The sequence below is a fragment of the Bombus fervidus genome, chromosome 9, assembly GCF_041682495.2.
Source record: "Bombus fervidus isolate BK054 chromosome 9, iyBomFerv1, whole genome shotgun sequence".
Lineage (NCBI taxonomy): Eukaryota > Metazoa > Arthropoda > Insecta > Hymenoptera > Apidae > Bombus > Bombus fervidus.
In genome coordinates, this window is record NC_091525.1 from 7,407,990 (window position 1) to 7,429,309 (window position 21,320).

A 21,320-nucleotide genomic window follows, 5' to 3' on the forward strand; every position below is an offset into this window, starting at 1 on the left:
AAGACAACATTCTTCCCCAATGGACCGTTTATCTTATTTGTGGTCATGGGTGACCACCGTGGCGCCTTGGTAACAATTGATAGCGACGTATTATAACAAGGCTTCGTTTATTTTAAAAAACCATTCGCATTCGTTATTTCGTCGTAAGCAAAACGTGCAGAATATATTGTTGAAACGTGTAGAAGATATTGGTAAACAGTACTTGCTCATTCTATATATAATAGTAAGGTATGTGCACACTTCTAATTTCAATTATGTGATTATAAAGCAGAATTTACGATTATTTTCTAAGCTGTGTTTATAATAATATTCGTAGATTACCCCTCAAAGATATGGATGCCAACACAGTGCACCGTTAGATGCAAGATCTGTTCTCATTTTTTTTTTTTTTTTTTGTTGATGTTCTAATAAAAATGTTTAATTGTTCAATAGGGCACTTTTTATTTCAAAGTATCTTCTATTTATCAGTTATATTGAAAATGCCCTAACTGTCAATTTTCATTCAATTTTTATAATTGTAAGAAGTTCAAGCGCTCTGGTCAGCAATGACCATCGTGGCAGTCAAAGTGAATATATCTTATCCATGAACTTTTTCGACGTTGAATCGATACACACATTTTTCTTTTGTCGAAACTCGTATATCATTCTCTTAGCTCTTCTCTATATAATTTTGACGTCGAATTGATTGACGCATCTATCGAATTGATACCGAATGTGATACAACGCAGAAATGATCATGGATGCGTCTATCGAATTTAAAAATCGGTCACAAAATTCTATAAGGAACGAGAAATACAGTAAGAAATACGTTGTCTATCTGTGATGTTATCAGAAATCTGTTTTTCATTTGTGCGACGCAACGTATTGAATTTGAAAATTGCTGTTCCATGAAAAACGAAATATATGAGTTATCAGAAGCGTGTTTTCCATCTGTGATCTTCGAATGTCCGATTTTCCTTGCGTATACGCGTTTCCATTGAAATTGAAACGATAGCTTCTTTTCCAAGAAGCAGGCTGTTTCTATTCACGAGAATTCTCGTCCGTTCTAACCTAAGAAGCACAGGGGCGAAAGAAAACGAGAAATCAACGTTGAAAGCGTAGAATATTAGATTAAAATCGCGCCACTCCCTAGCGTTCTCTCCTTCGAATTCTCTAAAAGAATTCAGTCTCTCGTGGGACGCGTTAAGAGTTCTGTCTCGCGTGAAATTATTTTCAAGCGTAGCTAGAGAGTGAGTGCAGGAGAAATGATCCGGAAAAATGCCTAGCTAAATATTAAGTTTGCATCGAGTTAAAAAGGAATCGGTAAGAGTAACAAGAGGCGGATAACGATGAAGTCTCTATCCTCGCGTTTAAAAGAAACCAACGAAATTTGCTCGCAAATCTAATACGTAATACAAACAATAAGGTATCTGCTTGTCTCTGGCGCGAGAAGCGAATTCGAGAGCGCTTGGCTGGCGTTGTTTCACCGCTGAAAGTGCAAGATAAACGATAATATTGTGCAACGGCGCATAATCAGCGAGAGAACAGGGACGAAAAGAATAGAGAGAGAGAGAGAGAGAGAGAGAGAGAGAGTCTTGCAGGATGCAGCGGGTGAACAACGAGGGAACAAACCGAGGGAACTGTTTCAAGGATGACTAGTCGAATCGGACATCCTTAGAAAAGTTTTATCATAGTCTACGTCGACGTTGGTCGTCGACGATACGAACGTGATACGTTGTTGTTTCGTGTACACAGAAACGAATGTCCTTTCTCTTTTTCTCACTCTGTGCACGGTGTCTGTGAAATCATGGGTATTTGTAGTCTCTGGTCATCGGATTGAGATCATAGTTTCACTTTCTCACCACGATGTGTCACATGCATGTGCAATGTCAGATCGATACAAAAATTGTCTTTGCCAGTTGTACACAGTGACTCGAGAAAGTATTCGAACGTTTACCGCAGAAAATTGTTCTCAATACATTGTGTATCGTACCAAGCTTTCTGAAATTTCGTTCACGCACAGTAACGACTACCGTGATTGTACTGATAAAATTTGAAACCAATTCGAAAATTTATACAAGAAATTTATCGCAAACATACAATCAGTGAAAAATGAATACACAGCATGAACGTTAGTCTTAAACGTGCAATTAGCGTTAAAGACGCGTTCTATTAAATATCATGGCTTACCGATTTAACGATCCATTGATTATTAAAATACTTCAGTGATCCTTAGCTTGTACAACAAATATCTTGCAACTGTCACATACATTTCCACATCTGTTTCCAATTTTACCAATATGATCACGATAGCCGTATCTCGTTATAGTAGTATTGAAATTTCAAAATTTTCCGTACGATTATACGATACGTAAAAGTTTCGTGAGAGCATAAAATTTGAGTTGTATAAAAAGTCGTGTTTTATTTTACATTTTCCACCTATCTTTTCACCAAGAGTCAGCCCTCGCTCGCTTACGCGACTGCAGAGACACCCTGTATATCTTCCTTTTCCTCTCTTCCCTCCGTCGAGTGTCTGCAATTCCACACCATATCGCCTGGCTACGTTTGCTCGCGTTAAAATCAGCTGCAAACTCTTCCCGTCTCATAATTGACCTATTTCTCGCGGACGAGGCCTCGGTGCAATATTCCACTTCGTGGCGGCCAAGTAACTCCGACGTCGACGCGAATGTAATTCGCTCCAATTCGAAGATAGAAAAGGTGGCGGAAAGAATCAGCGAGGATCCTTTTTCTTCCTCGCTGGTCGGTGTTCTGTGTTGCGGATCGACTAAATCCCAATGAGGATCCATCTAGTTTAGATTAATTCGAATAGAGTGGAGGAACGTTAGTACGAAAAATGGAAGGATTTTGCGTTCGATCGGAGAAGTAACGCGAGGGTTCTGTATATTTGCTGGAAAATAAATAATTAGAGCCACAAATTCGTCGTCGTCGGATTAATTTACATACATTTAATTAAATAGCAGATGTTCACGCACATATGAGAAACTTGAATGTTCAGGAATGTGTAGAACACTCATGGGAACACAGTGATTGAGTTTAACAATTTTTTTCGTTAAATATATATCGTCGCTTGGACAAACTGACTAAAAATGTCACGGTAAATTACTTGATGATTTGCAAAACACCACAGGTTCACGATTTTATAAAAAGAAAGCTACTTCTTACAAGAAAAGTGATTATCTAATAATTAAAAAAAAAACACGTTTACAAGAAAAATCAACAACATCGATAACGAATTGAAAAAGATAAGAAATCTTATTTTCTCGAAATATTGGTTGCCGAGCTTGTGCAGTTACAGAATTCACGGCTTCGATTATTTAATATGACGAACGTTTTGTTACGAAAAGTTGAAATGTTATCGAGATTATTATTGAACGGCAATTGCAAATTCTAGTATAACTCTCTCATTTTTCAGCAAAAGGACAAACACGAGAAAGGATCGTTTTCGTCATAAACCCTTCAATCGTTCGCCATTTTTTAACGAATTCTCTGTTTCATATTTATCGTATTTGTAACTACCAATTAAATTTTTCAAAATAATTTAATTTATCATATTTTCATTTTTATATCGTATTGTATTTTACAACGAGTCTCGCTGTTTTAAATTCAACTTTTAAAGAACCGTATTACCTGACGGATAATTCGACATTTTATTTATAAGCAGATAATTTATGTAATTGCCTTGATTGGCGTATAACGAGACGCAAATTTCATAGAAATTTCGATAACCCTGATCGACAGTGAATTCCAATTCCGGCACGACTTTATATTTAATTCGTAATTGCTCGCCAAACGGAAATCGAGGACTTTGGAAAGACACGGATTTATCCTAAATAAGGGTTTGGTGTTCATTCGGAAAGCTTGCCTCGGAACAGCTGTAAGGAATTCAAGCGTTGAAGGAATAATCGATCCTCCCCTTTGATTAAATTCGACAGAAATTCGTTATTACAGTTCTGGTTCGAGCGCGAGCCCCGAAGAACAGCAGGCCTTTAATTAAATCGTCCTAGACGTCGGTGTTCGCTGCCAGCAAGTCGTCCGTAAACTCCGCGGAAAAAGAATAATCATCCTCCTTTCTTCTTCAATTAAGAGCTCTTGGAGGAAATATTCTACTTCTAGGGGCTAAATACGAATTATTGGAATCCGGTGTAATTTCATTTCATTCAGCCTCGAAGAAGACGCGACTCGGTCAAACCTTCGCAGCCTGGTCGAGGAACAGGACGAAGCGAGGTACAGAGCAAAGAAAAAGTAAAAAAAGAGAAGCAGAAAAAAGGATCGAAAAATGGGAAGATAAAGATAGAAAGAAAAAGAGGCTAAATAGTATAATAGGCGCGGAATGGAGAAAGTAGAAATTCTGATTATGGCAATGGAGAAACGAAAGGAGTGAGCAACGCGCGACGAAAAGGAAATCGAAGAACGAAAGAGGATGAGCGAGGGAGGGGCGCGTAACCGGAGAAGCTTTCACGGGGGCAACCGGCCGCTTTCACGGAGAAAAGCTCTGGCGCTCGTTAGTGGGAAAATCCAATTTAGTCGGGGAACGGTTAGCGGGAGCGATTCGCACGCGGAATCGCGAAAACTCGAACAATACGCGTCGCGCGACCTCCTGCACCCCCGCGTGTGACAAACACCTGACGTCCGCCTGTTGCCAGACACACAGCGAGAATATGCTGAACGAACTTGTTTTATTGATTAACAATCGAATTACGCCCAATCGTCCGGTGCATTGATTTGATTCATCGTCCTATACCGTTTTCACGCGCCTCTCGTCTATCTTTTGAAATCGTCCTTCTCCCGTTTCGCTCTTTTCATCTATGTCCTATCCTTTCCTGTGTTTCGCGCTCACGATTCTTTTTAATTAGTCATAATCCACGGGATGGGCTTTAATTAATTTGATCGTGCCGCGTATCGCCGATACGGGCCACGCTCCTATCCTTTGTTCCGTGTAATTAACGAGCCTGGAAAAAAGTAATCGTCGCACGAGTTCCGCTTCCGTGCGTCTTAGCAACCAGACGGATAATTTTATTTCTCAGGCAATCTGAGAAGAGACACGTTCTTGTGTTCGACATCGTAAGAATTTTCGTAAGACCGGATGTGAAGTCCGCGTGCACAGCGGATTATTCAATTTGAACGTGAATCGCGTTAACGGCGTAACGCCAATTATTTATCACCGCCGTGATAATTAATGCATAGCCGTTAATGAAAGCTCGTGGCCGACGTGCAAGGACAGACCTCTGACAACGTTTCCAACCTCGATCGCTCGCAACAAATCGAAAATTTGTAATCGAGAGTCAGTCCCTGCAATGTTGTTCTCGTTTGTTGATTAACTATTCGATTGCGTTGAGCGTTACGTTGCTTTAAATTACAATATATCGTGGTCGCTTCTGATACTCTGTTTTATGGATCGTTGATCATTTTGTTAGAATTGCGTCCGCATATTATGCGCTCGCGGAGTTAAACAAATTTGTTCTCCCTGCACGAAGATTTTTCACTTGACTCGGTCTTTTCACTTTTAGATATTATCATAGTATCTACATGTACGGAGTGTTTTGCTACTGAGCTTAAAAAATAGAAATAAGGAAAATGTCGCTTATACAGACGTTGGTTCGTTAATGGGTTATTAAATAAAAAGATTATTGTAATAAAAATACAAAAATTCTTCGTACGATAAAGAATAGAGCCAAATTGGTGATGTAAGTTGAAAACTACAGGAATGCGGTGATGTTACGACCACTGTTTTCTAAATTTACTTTAGAATTTATTATTATTTGTGTCACTTGCTTGCGACAAGTGAACTTATGGAGATAGAACATTCGTCCTTTGAGAATTGAAATAATTCCTGTCACTGATGTGATAGAATTAAGAAATTAAGAAAAATGGGCCTGTTCAGATTGGTTTCCAAGAGGTTCGTGTCTCAGATGTATAGATATAAATTAATAAGGATTTTCTATAAAGTCATTTCTCAATTAATGATCGCTTCCCTTCTCTGGGGACTAGTCAGGGATCGAATGAACGAGATAATGAACAAAAAATCAATGCGAATGGAACCGAGCAGTCGTAACGACATGTTTCAGAACGACGGATGCCATCCTTAAATCCTGGCTTAATTAGCTAAAGTACCGACGCGTTAAGTACACATTTTATCTCTGCCATTTTGTTCCTGTAATTTGTAATCCTCGAGTGTGAAAATCTGCGAAGCGAGAAGCATCGCGTCGGTTATGAATACGTCGAGCAGTATACTGGCTAGCAGCCAGGAGACCTCGCCCACAAACTCCATCGAACTCATCCTTCGTCGATGAGATGATGGCTGATTTAGGCGTTTCGGGATTAATCGACTAATCGAAAATAAAAAGTAAATTGCTCGTGCAAGAAATCTTATTATCGTCGTTTAAAAAACAAGAATATCAGCGATGTTTTAGAAGAGGATAATTATCCTTAGATTATAGTAAACAATATTAATAATAATAATAAATCACATAAACTTGTGTAAATTGTAAATGGCAATAGCTGGTTAATTGTAACTATTCAAATATGATTATATTTTAATTTGAATTTAGATCTTTTAGGAAGAGTATATTTCGCTAGGAAATTAATTTGAAATAGAAAATTATTAATAATTTGACGACTTGGGGAATGTGGCTAACAATTTCTGACTTTTGAAGATTTCTAATGAAATATTTTTATACGGAGGATACAGAAACTGATTAATGTGAATCAGTATTTTATTGACTCGGTTGCGACCCTCTTTAGTTTTCAGTTTTCCTCATTTTAACGAACAAAACAGATTTGTAATAAATATAAAATTATATCACGAGTAATCACGCACTTTTTCATATTTTCTTTATAGCTGAGATATTTTTTAACACGAAAGAAATGGAATTAAGTGGGAAGTGACTCCGTGCAGCAGAGTTAATAGATTTGCAGATTTTTACGTGAATTCATACGCTTCTAAATACACCTAAAGAAATGGAACCTAAGTAAAGATTTATTTCAATCTCTAAATATCATAACGATCTTGTTATTTTTCCAGCAGATTGACAGTATACGAAGAACATGACAAATCCATTTCTATTGATTTTCTTACTTTGGTACCATTTGATGGCTAAAATAATATAATACAATAATTTAATTTCTTAGTTATAATAATATAATAAAGAAGAACTTATTAGGTTCGAGGCTAGGAGATACGAACTTCTGCAAATAATCAAGAATATATTCGATATTATAACATATATTCTTGAGATCAGGAGTTTCATAGCGAGCAATAGTTACGTACTCGCCAAATGCCACGAATAAAGCGACAGTTTTAATAGCGCGGTTCTGATTATTAAGTTTTCTAATTGCTCGTATCCTATTCTCTTTCTCTGCGGTTTTCATATTTAACCAGCTAGCTGCGTTTGACGTGTATACTCGTCGTCGCTTGTATTTATTTACGCACTCCATGAGCTAATCCCATGAGATATTTCTGGAGCTAAGTTCCACGGTTAACTGGTTAGGCAGACAAAATCGATATTTCTAAATGATAATCTATTTGACTCAGCCCATTCACGACACTCGAAAATAGACTGGTTGCAGGTTGATGATCGAAGTGAAACGAGTCGTTGATTAAAACGTCGTCGCTCGACGAATCTAAGGACACAGAAGCGAACATTTCCGGTAGGAAAGAGCGCGTTGCTCTGGAAGATTGGCTCGGCTGGAATTTTCTAAGTGACTTGCCACGCATCATCCGACGTTCTCCATTATCGTAGCACGCCAATCGGCCGTTTCCGGCTGGCGCAATTACACACGGGTACACCGTCAATTAGGCAAGTTTAATCGGTAATCGGATTATCAGTGATACGGGTTATCCTGCGCCGTTGCACCAGCCGGTGTGTCCCGTGCCCCATTCTAACACACGACCACCCAAACACACCTATATACACGTACATAGCCGAATCGAAAAGTCAAGTTAATTTAATCATTGTATCGTTGGAACAATTACCGCGCATCCTGATCGTTTTCGCAGCGTGACAAACGCGCATTGTAACGGTTATTATGCTTGCAATCGTTTCATCTCTTCCGTAGCTTCCAATTACGAAGATATCGATACGATTATCTGCATCGTTCTATGGGTCGGGGTCGATTATAATTTCGTACACGCGACCTCTCCTCTCGGCTTTTACGGTCTGCCATTATTTATTTGTCATTGTACGCCTTCTTATTACATCGATCGTTGGACGAGCAGTGAATGAAACGCACGGCCAGTGTTAATTCACTTGGATCACGAAAGCAAATCGAACGATTATCGTAGAAAGTTTCTGCGAATATATTAGGTGCGTTAGAAGAAAGGAAATTTGAGTGATATTCTAACGAGTAAATTGCAATGAATTCATATGAATTTTTATAGTCATAGTATGAATGTAATTAAAGAAGTTAAAGCTAAATAATAATTTAGTTCGTCCATTAAATAATATAATGTATATTATAAGTACTCTATTGTGCATATTTCGTACAATTTTTCATATTACGCGCATTCTGTGGACTTTTTCAATCTGACATTTCGCGTGTACGAAAACTGCATACATTCGCAGTCTGAATTAAACAGATATCGTTGCATATCAACTCGTTCCGCGCCCGATCGTGCCACGATTGTAGGGATACTGTACTTCTTCGATAATAGATTGTTAAGTATGAACAAGGAAGAGAGTCTGTAGGCAATCACGGAGTAATTCTTCCACGTAAGCGATACGTAAAATCGATGCGTTCAAGCTGTTTAACGAGCACCATTAGCATCGAGCCAGCGCGACCGGAGGAACAATGCCAGGTGAATTATTTCGCCGGAGCAACTCGCAAGTTCCGTAGTCGAAAGAGTATGCGTCTCATAATTCCGCTTGCTACACGGATACGCAAAGTTTTCATCGTAATCACGTCGCGAGTGTTCTCCGCGCGCAATTGTTAGTTGAAGTATGCCGGCACATCGAGGTAGAGCCTTAAGCTTGGCCCGGACCCCAGTCACGGAAATTTATTCCATTGTCGTATAACGCTGCGGAAGAACCCGGAGGAAGCTAGTAGAACCCGGAGGAAGGAACTCTTTTTCGAGTTCGCGTACGCGAGTTTGTACCGCGCGACTGATAAGGAATGAAAGTAATTGGAAACCGTCGAGTTTGCGAAATACAGTCGACGACAAAAATAAGTTGTGCAACAATGGGCTTACGAATTACGAAGTTTCGTTAAATACAGCTTGTTTACACAACGATGCAAATTTGTTTCAACAAAGTTTCAATTACCCATTTATTGCATGATCTACGATACGTGCTACAATGACGCATGGTGGTGGACAAGAGATTTTAAGATTCCTTTAAAATTCGCACTTTTGTATAACGACTACGTTACGTTAGCAGTAACATTTTTGTACTAGACATGTTTTACCATGTTCGTAATATACTTATCTGTTTTACATCTATTCGTAATTAAATTGTTCTTATCGATCATATCGATTCTTTAAACTTTCTTTTGTCTTTCATTGTACTCGTATGAAACAGGTATTCGTACACTTATCGCAGAAAGCTTTTACGTTTCTTATCGTGCACATTACATAAAACATTCAGAAATTATTCATCAACGCTGTTACGAGATCCGATTGTCACGGTTGTATCGGTAAAATTTGAAAGCAATTTGAAAATGTATATAGAAATTCGTAAAATATGTTCTTAGAAAGTGTCGATAAGGATACGAATACTTTCGTGTATATGACATTAGTATACTAGTTCGAGTAAACTTTATCCATACATACTTCCGCTATCTGTTCGCTTCTTTTTGTTCCCGACTGTAAAACGGAATAAGCTGGATTTTGTAGAAACTTGCGTGTACGAAGGAGACTAACGGTATAGAAGTTGGAAATTTGGTTAACTTGGCTAGTGGACGAGCACGGTGCGCGATGAAGTCTCGCATACACAAGAATATGGGAATATCGGAGAGCTATCTGATTCCAGCGAGCGTTCCAGTAGCGAGAGGAACTCGAGTAAGTAGATACGTGTACCGACGAAAAGCGTACGAAGCCCGCAATATAATTTCGTGCACCGAATGAGTTCGAACTGGTCTAACCGCAACCTCGCCACCGCTCGAAACTTGATCGCGCACAACGACGTTGACGTCGATGCAGCCATGTCACGATCAACGTTTCTCTCCGAGCTGCTCCAACTTCAACCTACAGCCGTCGTTATTCCTTCAATAATGGCTTCGTTGAGTGATCGTGCGAGCTGCGGAAAATTTTCCACGCGTAACTTGTTGAATCTATACGGCCGTTCGTCGACCTACGAAAACGCAAAACATACCGTGCGAACCTTTCGCGTTTCAAGCTTTTAATCGACTGCAGAGCTTTTAAATCATAATACAGAGTGTTTTACAACGCGTGGGCCCATTTCAGCGGTGAACAAGGGATACAAAAGCGGTGGGAAATGTTCGCGTAAACACGTGTCCTATTTGATCTTGTTTCAAAGCTATAGACACTTTTGTGTTCAGTAGCCCGCAATTGTTTGCCTACGTATGTAAAAGGTATGCTGCCTTTTGCAGCCGCCTTGTCAAAGAACTTCGCAATCTTTCAAAAATTCCACGCGTATGTCGAATACTACAGAGGGTAGCCATTTCGAGCACCTTCTACGAAGGTAAGCTATTACGGATTACTGGAACACAGAGGTGGCTCCAACTTTGAAACAAGATAAAATGGGACACATGTTTATACGAACTTCTTTCATTGTTTTCGCGTTCCCTGTTCATTGCTGAAGTGAGTATCGTGTGTGATGAAACAGCCTGTATAATGTGCTAAATATGCCGCGAATATTCATGCAATTTCACATTTTTACGAATATAATTTAAAAAATTATAATTAAGTTATAATTAAAATTATGATTAAGAAATGAGAATTAATAAAAAGAACACATTATACGCATTGTCTGCACTTTTTGCAGATCCAAATTTTCCATGAATGTATGAAAATTCGTAGTCCAATGGTCACGTCTTCTTTTTTTTTTTTTTTTTTTTTTGCTTTGTTTGTTAACCAACGCAGGTTCCTTTGTGCGAGTATGTAACGCAGGATTCGTAATAAAGCTCTGCTGGATTTAAAAGGCAACAGTTACGCCTCCCGATGCTCGAGCGTAAAAATGCAGGCCCTAGCATGGCGTTTTCCGTTTCCAGGAGTAAGGCAACTCAATTACGGCGATTCTTCGCGCGGTCTTATCCAACGCGTACGCAACAACTATAATTATACGATAGCCAGATCCGCGTCGAGTTAGCGAATAATATTACGGAGGAAACGCGCGCGTTGCGCCGTTCCGCTTCGAACGATCGCAATCGCAACGTTCGAGATAAATGACGAGAACGTGCCGTAGATGAGAAAAGAAGACTGTTGAAACATACGTAAATGATTCGTGGAAAATTGACACGACATCAATCAGTGAACAATTAGGAACGGTGTCTCAAACTTTATCGACATAATCACCATAGTCATGTCCTATCACTAAACTGCAGATGTTTATGTATTTTAGGGACGTTCAAGAATGCAAGAATTCACAATTTGCATATAATATCCGATGTATCCAAAATAGAGTACAGTGAAGTCCCAGTTATCGAAATTTGGTTCGAGGTGCTTCGAACTTTACTATAACTTCATTTTTTATCGAAATTTTAGCACGAAAAGTACGAAAGTGTGAATAGTCAGATATTCTGAAAGCGGTTAATCAAATCAATTAAACGATGAATTAAATCTAAATACAAGTACAATATTACATTATCAAAAAAGACCTATAATTTTATTATAGAATTTATGAACACGAATAAATCTTTCCGTATTATCCGAGGTAGACTTCCGGTCCACATCATCTCAGATAATAAAAAAGAGGTTCTATCGTGATTATTATAATATTTAGTGGATGAACTAAATAGTCATCCACACTGAATTTTTTTAGTTATATCCATAGAAATATAAAACTTGCGCAGTCTATTTATTACTAGACCGAGGAGTTTTACGCATTTATGAAGAATTTGAAGATGCAAGAGTGTACAGAATGCGCACAGCATTGCAGAAATATATAAAACATCGAAAATATAGTACTACTTAAAATATTATCCTTTTTATACCAAAGGATGGTTTACCTCTTGAATAAAGAAATAAGTAAATTTTTTCACGAGAGATCATCTCGTGTTGAGTCGCATCACGATTGCGAAAACACCCTATATAAATGGAAAAGCAAGGACTTGGAAAGGCAGCTGCATTTGAAATTCGACGTCGGAACGAAGAAGATCGTGCGATATCGAATTCGCGATTTCGTTTCTAAAAGTTGAAAGTGAAGGAAGGGCCCGGTGGACTGGAATTCGACGAACTCACGATACGTATGTATATCGATGGTGAACATCGTTCGTTCATGGGAGACTTCTTGCTCGTACACCTTCAATAGGGTGGCTGGCTTGGTTCCAAACGACCGCTACTGCGAGGATGACGATCAAAATGAGATTCTCGGTTCAATGCCGAGAATCGAGCAAGGATTATGTGTCTTCTGTCGGAGGACGTCAACCGGCGAATAAACTGGCGTCGCGTTGCTGGCCAGCCAAGAAACTTTCCCGTTAGTGGTTTCGTTCGAATTCCACGTACATATTTCCCGGTTCTTTGACGAATCACGCGACACGACAAGGAAGCAGTGAAATTAATAAAAATTAAAATACAAGAGGAAAGTCTTTTTACTTATTAACGAGTTTCATTTCATACGACTTTTATGTCTAACAAGTTCTCTGTTATTTGGAATGGATTTCATCAAGTATATTCTATAGTTATCACGACTTAGCGCTTTAATCATTTCAAATTAATTTGAATGGAAAAATGTTCTTTTCGCGAAGATTTTGATAAAGAATTAAATAAATCGAAATGTCTTTTTTTATTATATACCAAAACTTTTCAATATTTCAATATTAAAGCTCCAATATTATGAAGCTCTTCTTATATTTGTTTCTCGTAAAATAATCTTTAAATAAGTCGATAAAGATTTATGGCATTCGTGTAATCCTTCAAAAGACTTGCAAAATTCATTAAACTTAATTATGTTATTACGACAGATTCTTACCAACGAATAAATCAAAATCTCGTCTCAAAAGCTAAGACCTCTCCGTTAAGAGAATATAAAATATAGCTGATGATAATTAAGTATACAAACAGAAAATCGCGGTTTTATCTCCTATTTGCAAAAATCAGTCGAAAACTAAATCTAAATTATCTCGCGCAGCCAACACGATTTATAGCGCTTTTGAGCGTGAATTTGGCCTTTTTTTCTTTTTTGTTTAGAAAATGCTTTGTCCCCATCAGTTTCGACAGGGGCGAAATCCCAGAGAGCAAAAGGTAGCGAAACGAGAGAGGTATATTCGCGCTGATCCGATCGGGTTGTCGAAAACGCGGCATCGTTTGAAGCTGGATACTCTGAAAGAAATATCACCCTGTGTGCACTCGTGTACACTAGAGAGTTTGCAATGGACAGCTTTCGCGCCCTTGCGCAGTTATTGCATATTAAAATTAAAAGGTCAGTTTTTAAAATCAATCTACAATTTTTGCGTGGTCTGTAAAACCCTATGGCGGTGTTTTAGCCATTTTTGGCTATACGCGCGAATCTTCCTTTTCTCCTAGTTCGCTCTTTACCCCGTATCGATGCATTGGGGTTGGGCTTTATACCTGCTGCGAGCAACAGAAAGCGTGAATGGCGTTGGAAAACTTCAAAGGTAGGGGAGAAACCTCGCTTCACGGTGGCATGCAATTTCACCAGAATCCAAATCGCTTTCGTATATCATCGAAGGGTCGAAGGAAAGTGGTCTGACAAAACTCACCCAACACGGTGCCCACGTATGAGTGCGACGTGTCGAAGTCAATGGGGCCATTCGTGCTCTCGAATGTCGCATCCTTGCTGAATAGAGCCTTGTCTTGTATCAAGCGTAACGTCCACTGTCTGGAACAGTAACGAAACTTGTTATTAATATCAGGCAATTAAAAGTTTTACGTCTCATAAACATGTACATGTAGCTGTTACTATCGTATGAAATATGTAGCGTACGAAATATCCGTATCGTTGTACCTACGAGGATCAAGACAATTCGACGGATATCATTTTTCGTGACAGTTTGATCCTTTATATTCATTAGTTGTGTCTGTTAGTACTTTTTCAATAATCGTCTCGAAGTCAACCGAGTCGATTAATCTTTCGAGTATGTAATAAAATAACGAAACACGACCGGAAAAGATATCCATCTTTCGTCTACGAGTCGAGTGTACGTATCTTACGTATTACTTAATTCCTCTTGTTACTTCCTTATTAATTATTAACATTATTTACAATTTTTAATTTGTTCCTTTTATGATATATCTTGCAATTACATACATGGCACAACAAATGAATCATTATCTTTATTCGTCATTACTTTTAAGCATCTTCCCATGAAATGCAGAATCCAACCAAGGATTCATTATTTTTCGAATATTTAATGCATTGTCCTTACTGTGTACTTGATATTCGAATGGTTAAAAAACCGGAAGCAGTGTGTTTCAAATTAGCAACAGCTCTACGAACATGAAAGAGAACAGGATCAAGACGAGATAGACGAAGTATCGGTGATTTACACATTGTTCCTAAGAAAACGACATCGCCCCTAAGAACTCGTCGACTAATCCTTTCGCCGATCAACGTAATCAGGTTTTTACGCTCGAACGGTTCTCGCCTCCACCAGGTCCATCATAGAAAAACATCGTACAAGAATGAATCATAATCGAAGAAATCTTGAAAATACCAGTAGTCGCCGGTTAACCTTGCGACTGTCCGTTGCGTTTGACTGCCCAGGACTGTTGGATCGAACGTTTGTCACGACGTAGGGTCAATGGTAACGAGTAGTCTCACGGTCGACGACTGGACATCGGGAAACGTGCAAGAAGCGCGATGTCGTTGCACGAGTGTCGAGGAACGTTAGATCCAAAACCCGTTGCGCTCTCGTGATTCAGCGATTCTTGGACGATGACGCGATCAGGCCTTCCCCGGTACTCGACTCTTCCGAGTGGAAAACCTGTAGTCGAAGGACGAAGCGAAGCATACTACGAGAGCGGTTAACAACTAACAATAAGGCTACGATAACATGCAATTGATCGACAACATAGTAGCGCTTTAAGACACGTTTCATTTGTGTCAAGCAATCAGATAACACTAATTAATTGATAACTAATTCCATGTCTAATTTTATTCTCGTGGTATACTACACTTGTAACCTTTCTTCGGCTACGTGGTCTCTACGCTGTTACCTACGCATACTTATGCACACCTGCTTGTCATTTAGTCACGTACCATTTGTTAGCTAGGTAAAGCACTGATTGGCTTTCGCTGCCCACTTCTATCTTCTAAAGATAGTACGAAAGAGACCAGGCATAGTAACCACATCAGTTCTCTTATATCGAGTTTTTGAAGAGTTTTCGTAGCATGACTTCTGGTCTACAAGATATCCTATGACCCTATATTGATAGTATGCTTAACAGTATCATTCGTTTTAGATAATCCGTCACAGGTACCTTTCCTTGACAAAAAGGAAGAATCATCCTGATCCAAAAATGTATATGATAAACGTACTGCAATAGAAAAAAAAAATCGCGGATAGAAAAAGCACACGGAGTACTGTGCCGTGTTTAACGAAAAGAAATATATAAAGACATATTAAACTCTGCGTCCTGAAAAATCTCGAATCGATTAAATATATTAAAACCAAGTCTCAACGCGTGACGACATTGCGTTGATACCACCGTGAATTCGACACTAATCAAAGAATAGCTCGGAACTGTGGCTTCTAAGAACAAGGGATCGACGTTGCTGTAAGATGGACGAGCGAAGCGCGACGACTTTCAGACTTGGAATATTAAATTTAGAAACGCGAAAGGATCAAAGACTGGCGCGTGGCATTGAAACGCGGATTGACCAGGGATTGCGTATGGAATGCAGCGAGTGCACGCTGCTATAATACCGGATTCGAGGGTAAATGGATTAGGTTTAATTAAATTCGCAACGAGCCTGGATTATTCGCGAACACGCGTAGACCGACAAAATATTCGATTATCTCGTCAGTGTTAGAGGGAAAAACAGAAAAACAGAGGGAAACGAAAGGTAACGCTGATGTTAAGAGACAAGGAGAATTTCAAGGCTGATCATCGAAACCGTATCGAACAGAATATGTTCGGATGGTTAAAAGAATGGTCCCAGAATATTAGGATGTTAAATGCACAGACGTGGTCGTAAATCTGAGTTTATATTTCCTTCTTCAAATACGAAGATTGTAGGAGAAAAATATCGCAAGTATAATTTTGTAGAGTTTCCAATCCTGATGTTCTTTCGTAATTATTTAGTGATCGATGGTGTATTTCAGTATAGCATAGTTAAAAAAAGAAACAAGGATGTAGTTCTTTTAACAGTATATGGCTAATATAAGACAATCAATGCTTTCAAAGTCAGTATTTTTCCAAAGAGTCGCGAGAAATTAATATTTTTCGTGTAAATATTTTTCGAAAGAACCTCGTAATAAAGTTTAATAGAAAGACGGTTTTGATAGCGTATGCTTGGAAAAGGATGAAAGGTTTCTCGACAGAGATCCACTGAAAGAAACAATACATGTAATATTTAATAGAACGTTCAACTTTTATTGAATTTCATTACGTACCTCCCGAACAACCTAGTGCTTTAATTAAGTACGCGATATTTTGAAGAAACCAGCCGCGATTGACGTTTCATTTATGTTTAAAGAATATACTGAATCGAGGTCGTTTAGAATAAATAATGAATGGGAAATAAACCGCGAATAACGGGGAGAAACGCGAGAATTCCAAAATATTCGCGAACAACCGTAGCAGTTTCAGATCCCGGTAATTTCTATCATCGCGAAACAGATTTCGTTTGAAATTCACGCTGGTGTTTTACAAGATGCCGCGAGGAAAAGGAGACACGGAGGGCTCCTCCTCTCTGCTCCTTTGCCTCGCGGAAAGAATTTAATACGGAGCATTACCATAAAGAAACGAGGCACAAGACGAGCTGGCATTACGTAAGGTATCAACGGAAGAGCAACAATTAGTCGCGGATCCTCGTACCTTTCTCGCCGCATCTGCTGCAATTATTTTCCTAATTCGATAGCAAGCTGTTGGCGATAACGGTGAACCTTGTTTCCTTCCTTATTCCACGAGATCGTTCTATTGTTTCCATGAAATTGGTCCCGTTAAGAAATTCATAAAGCTGTCCGTAAAGTGCGTGACTCGCGAAAAAAAGGCGACGAAGTTGCTCGAACGATTTATCTCGTAATCCTTCGGATTTTCACCGCTGTATTCAAGATTGCTGGACTCTTTCTATTTATTCATACACTGGTTCACCTGCTCGAGATACTTGTACGCTTTTACCATGGAAAATTTGTATGCATGCCTTGTGTGTGTTACGTATAAAACGCGTCGAAATTTCATTAGAACAACGATGAGACACGATTGTACGACTTTGTTGTACAATTTGAAACCAATCTGACGGTGTTATCGTTTGGATGACATATCTGAAGTCCTACGTCTATATACCACGTCCATATGAAAGCTACATACGAACAAATTTTATTGTATATTTTCGATTTACCTTTATATGGGGAATTACGTTGGTAAAATTTGTAACGAATCTGAAAATGTATACGTATGTGGTGATTTACATCATACACCTCAAACCCTGTATCCTATTCCGTCTTCTATATCCTGTATCCTACATCCATACGAACAGATTGTATTCTATATTTTCAATTTACTTTTACACAATTACCTGTTTCTCGGTTGTACTCCGATTTCGAAAACATGCTATGATTGTATGAGAAATTATAGGATTTTTACTGCAAATATATACTTAATAAAAAGTAAGTTGACAGCATGAGTGATCATCTTAGAAATATAATAAATGTTAAAGTTATTAACTCAGTGGTCCAACTAATAACGAGAAGTAAATTGTAAATGTCCCATAGATAAAAATGTTAAAGATGTTCCTATGGAATATTAAGATTTCATGAATATGTAATTGTTGAAGGTATATCGTGGAATAAATTTTACCCCACTTTCTGCAGATTTTTGCGAAATATGTCAAGTCAAATAAAATGTGAAACGTCCGTTCACGTCTGCTATCCTTAACGTTTAAAAAATTGAAAACGTTGATTTATGTTTCGCGTCAACAATGTGTTAATATCAATATCATTGACCATTCAAATATCTTTGCAACCTTTGAGAAGTATCCGTACGTACCGAATACGTCGTCATTTCAACGTATATTTGCAGATTTGTTTCAAAATTTCCCAATATGATTATGGCAGTCGAGTCTCGTGAATGCTAATGAAATTTCCAAATGTTTCCTATGACGCATAATATATTCAACAAAAGGTATTCGCAAGTATTCTAATATTTTCGTGAGCCTGTGCACATCGAACATGTATGAAAGAGGGACAAAAGCCGATATCGCCGATTTATAACGTCAACTTATCCACATTCTGGCTTCAACATCTCTCTCGCTTATCTACGCTCGGACACTTTCTGAAAAGTGACTTTTCGCAGGACCATCGCCTCTGGTAATCCCGGAAAAGCAACACGCTGGATTTCTCATAAACTTTTTAGAACGTTACTCGACGCTCTCCTGAATCCCGTGTAACGAATCCAATAACACGGTCGTCCACGAATCCGATTTTCTCCTGACGAAACGAGGAATCTAATAACGCCGCTTTATTTATCCGTTCTATACTAATAAGCACTGAATGCTGAAAGATGAATTTCCTCTTGACCCCCTTGCTGTCTATTGCGCGCATATTCGTTATATTTTCACGGACGTTTTACAAGAGAATCGACAAAAGCTCAAGAAAGGAAAAATCAAGTTATTTAAATCAAATTATTTCGCGGGATATTTACTGTGGCTACAAAAGCTACTTGTACAGCATTGTATTTGTTATAGCATCCACGTATTAATTAATTGGCAGACTGCAAATTTTTATGTAATTTCATATTTCTACGAGGAAGATTAAGGATACGAAACTCGCATAGAAAATTGTTTCGTCCATTAAAAATGATAAAGAGCACTCCATTTTGAATATTTTATATATTTTTGTATATTTAAATTTATTATAAATGCGTAAAAAATTGGCGGTCTATTAATTAGATTCAAGTATATTAAATTTCGTATGATTTACTAGTATGTCCACATGATTATAAAAATTTGTTACTATGCAAATGAAATGTAGAACGTCGTGAAAAGACGCTTATTATTGTGCACTGTTGTAGCGTTACTAGAAACTTCAATATTTAGATTAGTTTGCTTTTTCTTTACCATAACGTGCCTAATCTCTATAAAAGCAACGGATCATAGCAGAAACGAGGGAGTGGGGCAAGACACGTTGAAGGTAATCCATCTTGTAAAGTTGAAAGTACGGCAAATAATAATTTCTAGTTTTACAAGAAGAGGAAGATACCAAAGAACAAGAGAAATAGGTAACAATCTGAAGATTCGATTAACAACAAACATATTTTTGGCAAATATAATATCAAAGAGGATTTAAGATATACATAAAAATTATCCAGAGTACTAAATTTTTTGTTTGTTAATAATAAGTTTGGCATCGTGAAGTATAAGTATGTTGGACCAAAATGGACAGAAAGAATTTTAAGACTCAGTTATCTCAAATATTTTACTTTATATTTTATCTATAATTCAAGGATATTCCAAGGATACCTCTTGACTCTCTACATTGCAAAAAATGGAAGATTAATTAAGATATATCAATGGAAGCTTAAAACAGAGAAACTACATAAATATGTACACTGCATCGATTCATTCTATTTGCCATCGTGAAGTATAGCTATTGGAGCATGAGAGACAAAAGGACATCGAAATTTAATTGATTCGACTATTTTCATTTTATCCTATTTTCTGCTTATAATTTAAGAACATTCGAAGAATGCCTTTTGACTTGCATGACTCTCTGTGTTGAAAATGAAGAATTAATTAAGATATATCAGAAAAAGCTTAAAACCGTGCTAGGTTTGTTCTGTTTGGGACTATGAAGTATAGATTGGGCCAAAAAAGACGCGAAGGACATCGAAACTTAGTTGATTCGAATAACTTTATTTTGCCCTGCTTTCTATTTATAATTCCAGAATATTCTAGAAGAATGCCTTTTGACATTCTGCATTGCAAAGAGGAACAGCGACGAAGCTGCAACATCTACGCGGCGTTGCTTTTTAAAGGTTGCGCACCTTCCTTTCTTTCGTTCCCTTTCGCATCCGTCGGTCATTAGACGCCTCCGTGTGCGCGACACGCGTTGCGTTCGTTGAATTCAACCTGTGCCCACGTGCGGGAAAACTGGATCTCAGCTCAGCCATCCAGTCTGTTCATGGCGACTATATTCGGAAGGCTCGTGCGTAAGGAATGCGATTATACAGGGTGATTCTTGGAGAATTGTGCGCGGATGTCGTGAAAATTTTCTGCCGTAAAAAGAATTTCCTGGGTTTATCAAAAACACGTATCAAATGAAAAATTTCGTGAATTCTCAACGCGTTTCCAAGAACGCGAACAAATATCCGCGATAAAATACAGTTTCTGGTAAAATATTTCACTAGCACGCGTAATCAATGCACTGGTATACTATCGATGATGTATACGTGATCTATCGAATGAAAAATTGCTCGAATTTTTTAAACGCCTAGATTCTCCAGGAAATTTCTACATTGCCGTTTATAAATGTTAGGATAGGCTACTATCATGTTTCAAGTCGCTAGGCCAGACGAATGATTAATAGGTAAGAACTTTAATCGATAATAATGATCCGAAATATATATCATTGTATACACAAGAATTTTCGTACAAAAAAAAAAAAAAAGATTTTCTTTCAAACGATTAGATACGTGTCGTTCCATTCTCATCGAACTGATATTGTTATTTTATGTAATTCGTTACGTGTCAAGAGGATTGTTATTTGAAAATATCGTAGGTAGCATGTGGGTGGTTTGACTTTTTGCAATTTACGTAACAAGCGATTTGAAAAGCTTGCAACTGGACGACAATTTTAATAAAAATGTGGATAATCGAAACGCTCGTCGAAGTTGTTCCTAAATCCTCGCATCGTGGCCGCGTTTCCCGGTAAACCAGCTTAACCAGTTTTCGTTGAATAATTTCTTACCCCGCGGCCGAAAAGAGCAATTACCGGCTCGTCGATCGCTTAATAGCAATTACTGGAATCTATTTACGTCGGTGGAGACGGTCGGTTGAAAAAGAGAGAGCCAACCTCGAGAGCTTTGA

At 38.3% G+C, this 21,320-nt stretch overlaps 1 protein-coding gene across 3 annotated transcripts in view; it reads right to left on the reverse strand.

Annotated features, from left to right (window-relative positions):
* Nucleotides 1-21,320, reverse strand: part of LOC139990849 (disintegrin and metalloproteinase domain-containing protein 10) — a 56,858-nt gene that overhangs the window by 20,533 nt on the left and 15,005 nt on the right. For all 3 annotated transcript variants that reach the window (XM_072010404.1, XM_072010403.1, XM_072010406.1), the window contains exon 4: nt 13,834-13,952. In XM_072010404.1, coding sequence (XP_071866505.1) covers nt 13,834-13,952 — 119 coding nt within the window. The remainder of the gene's footprint in view (nt 1-13,833; nt 13,953-21,320) is intronic.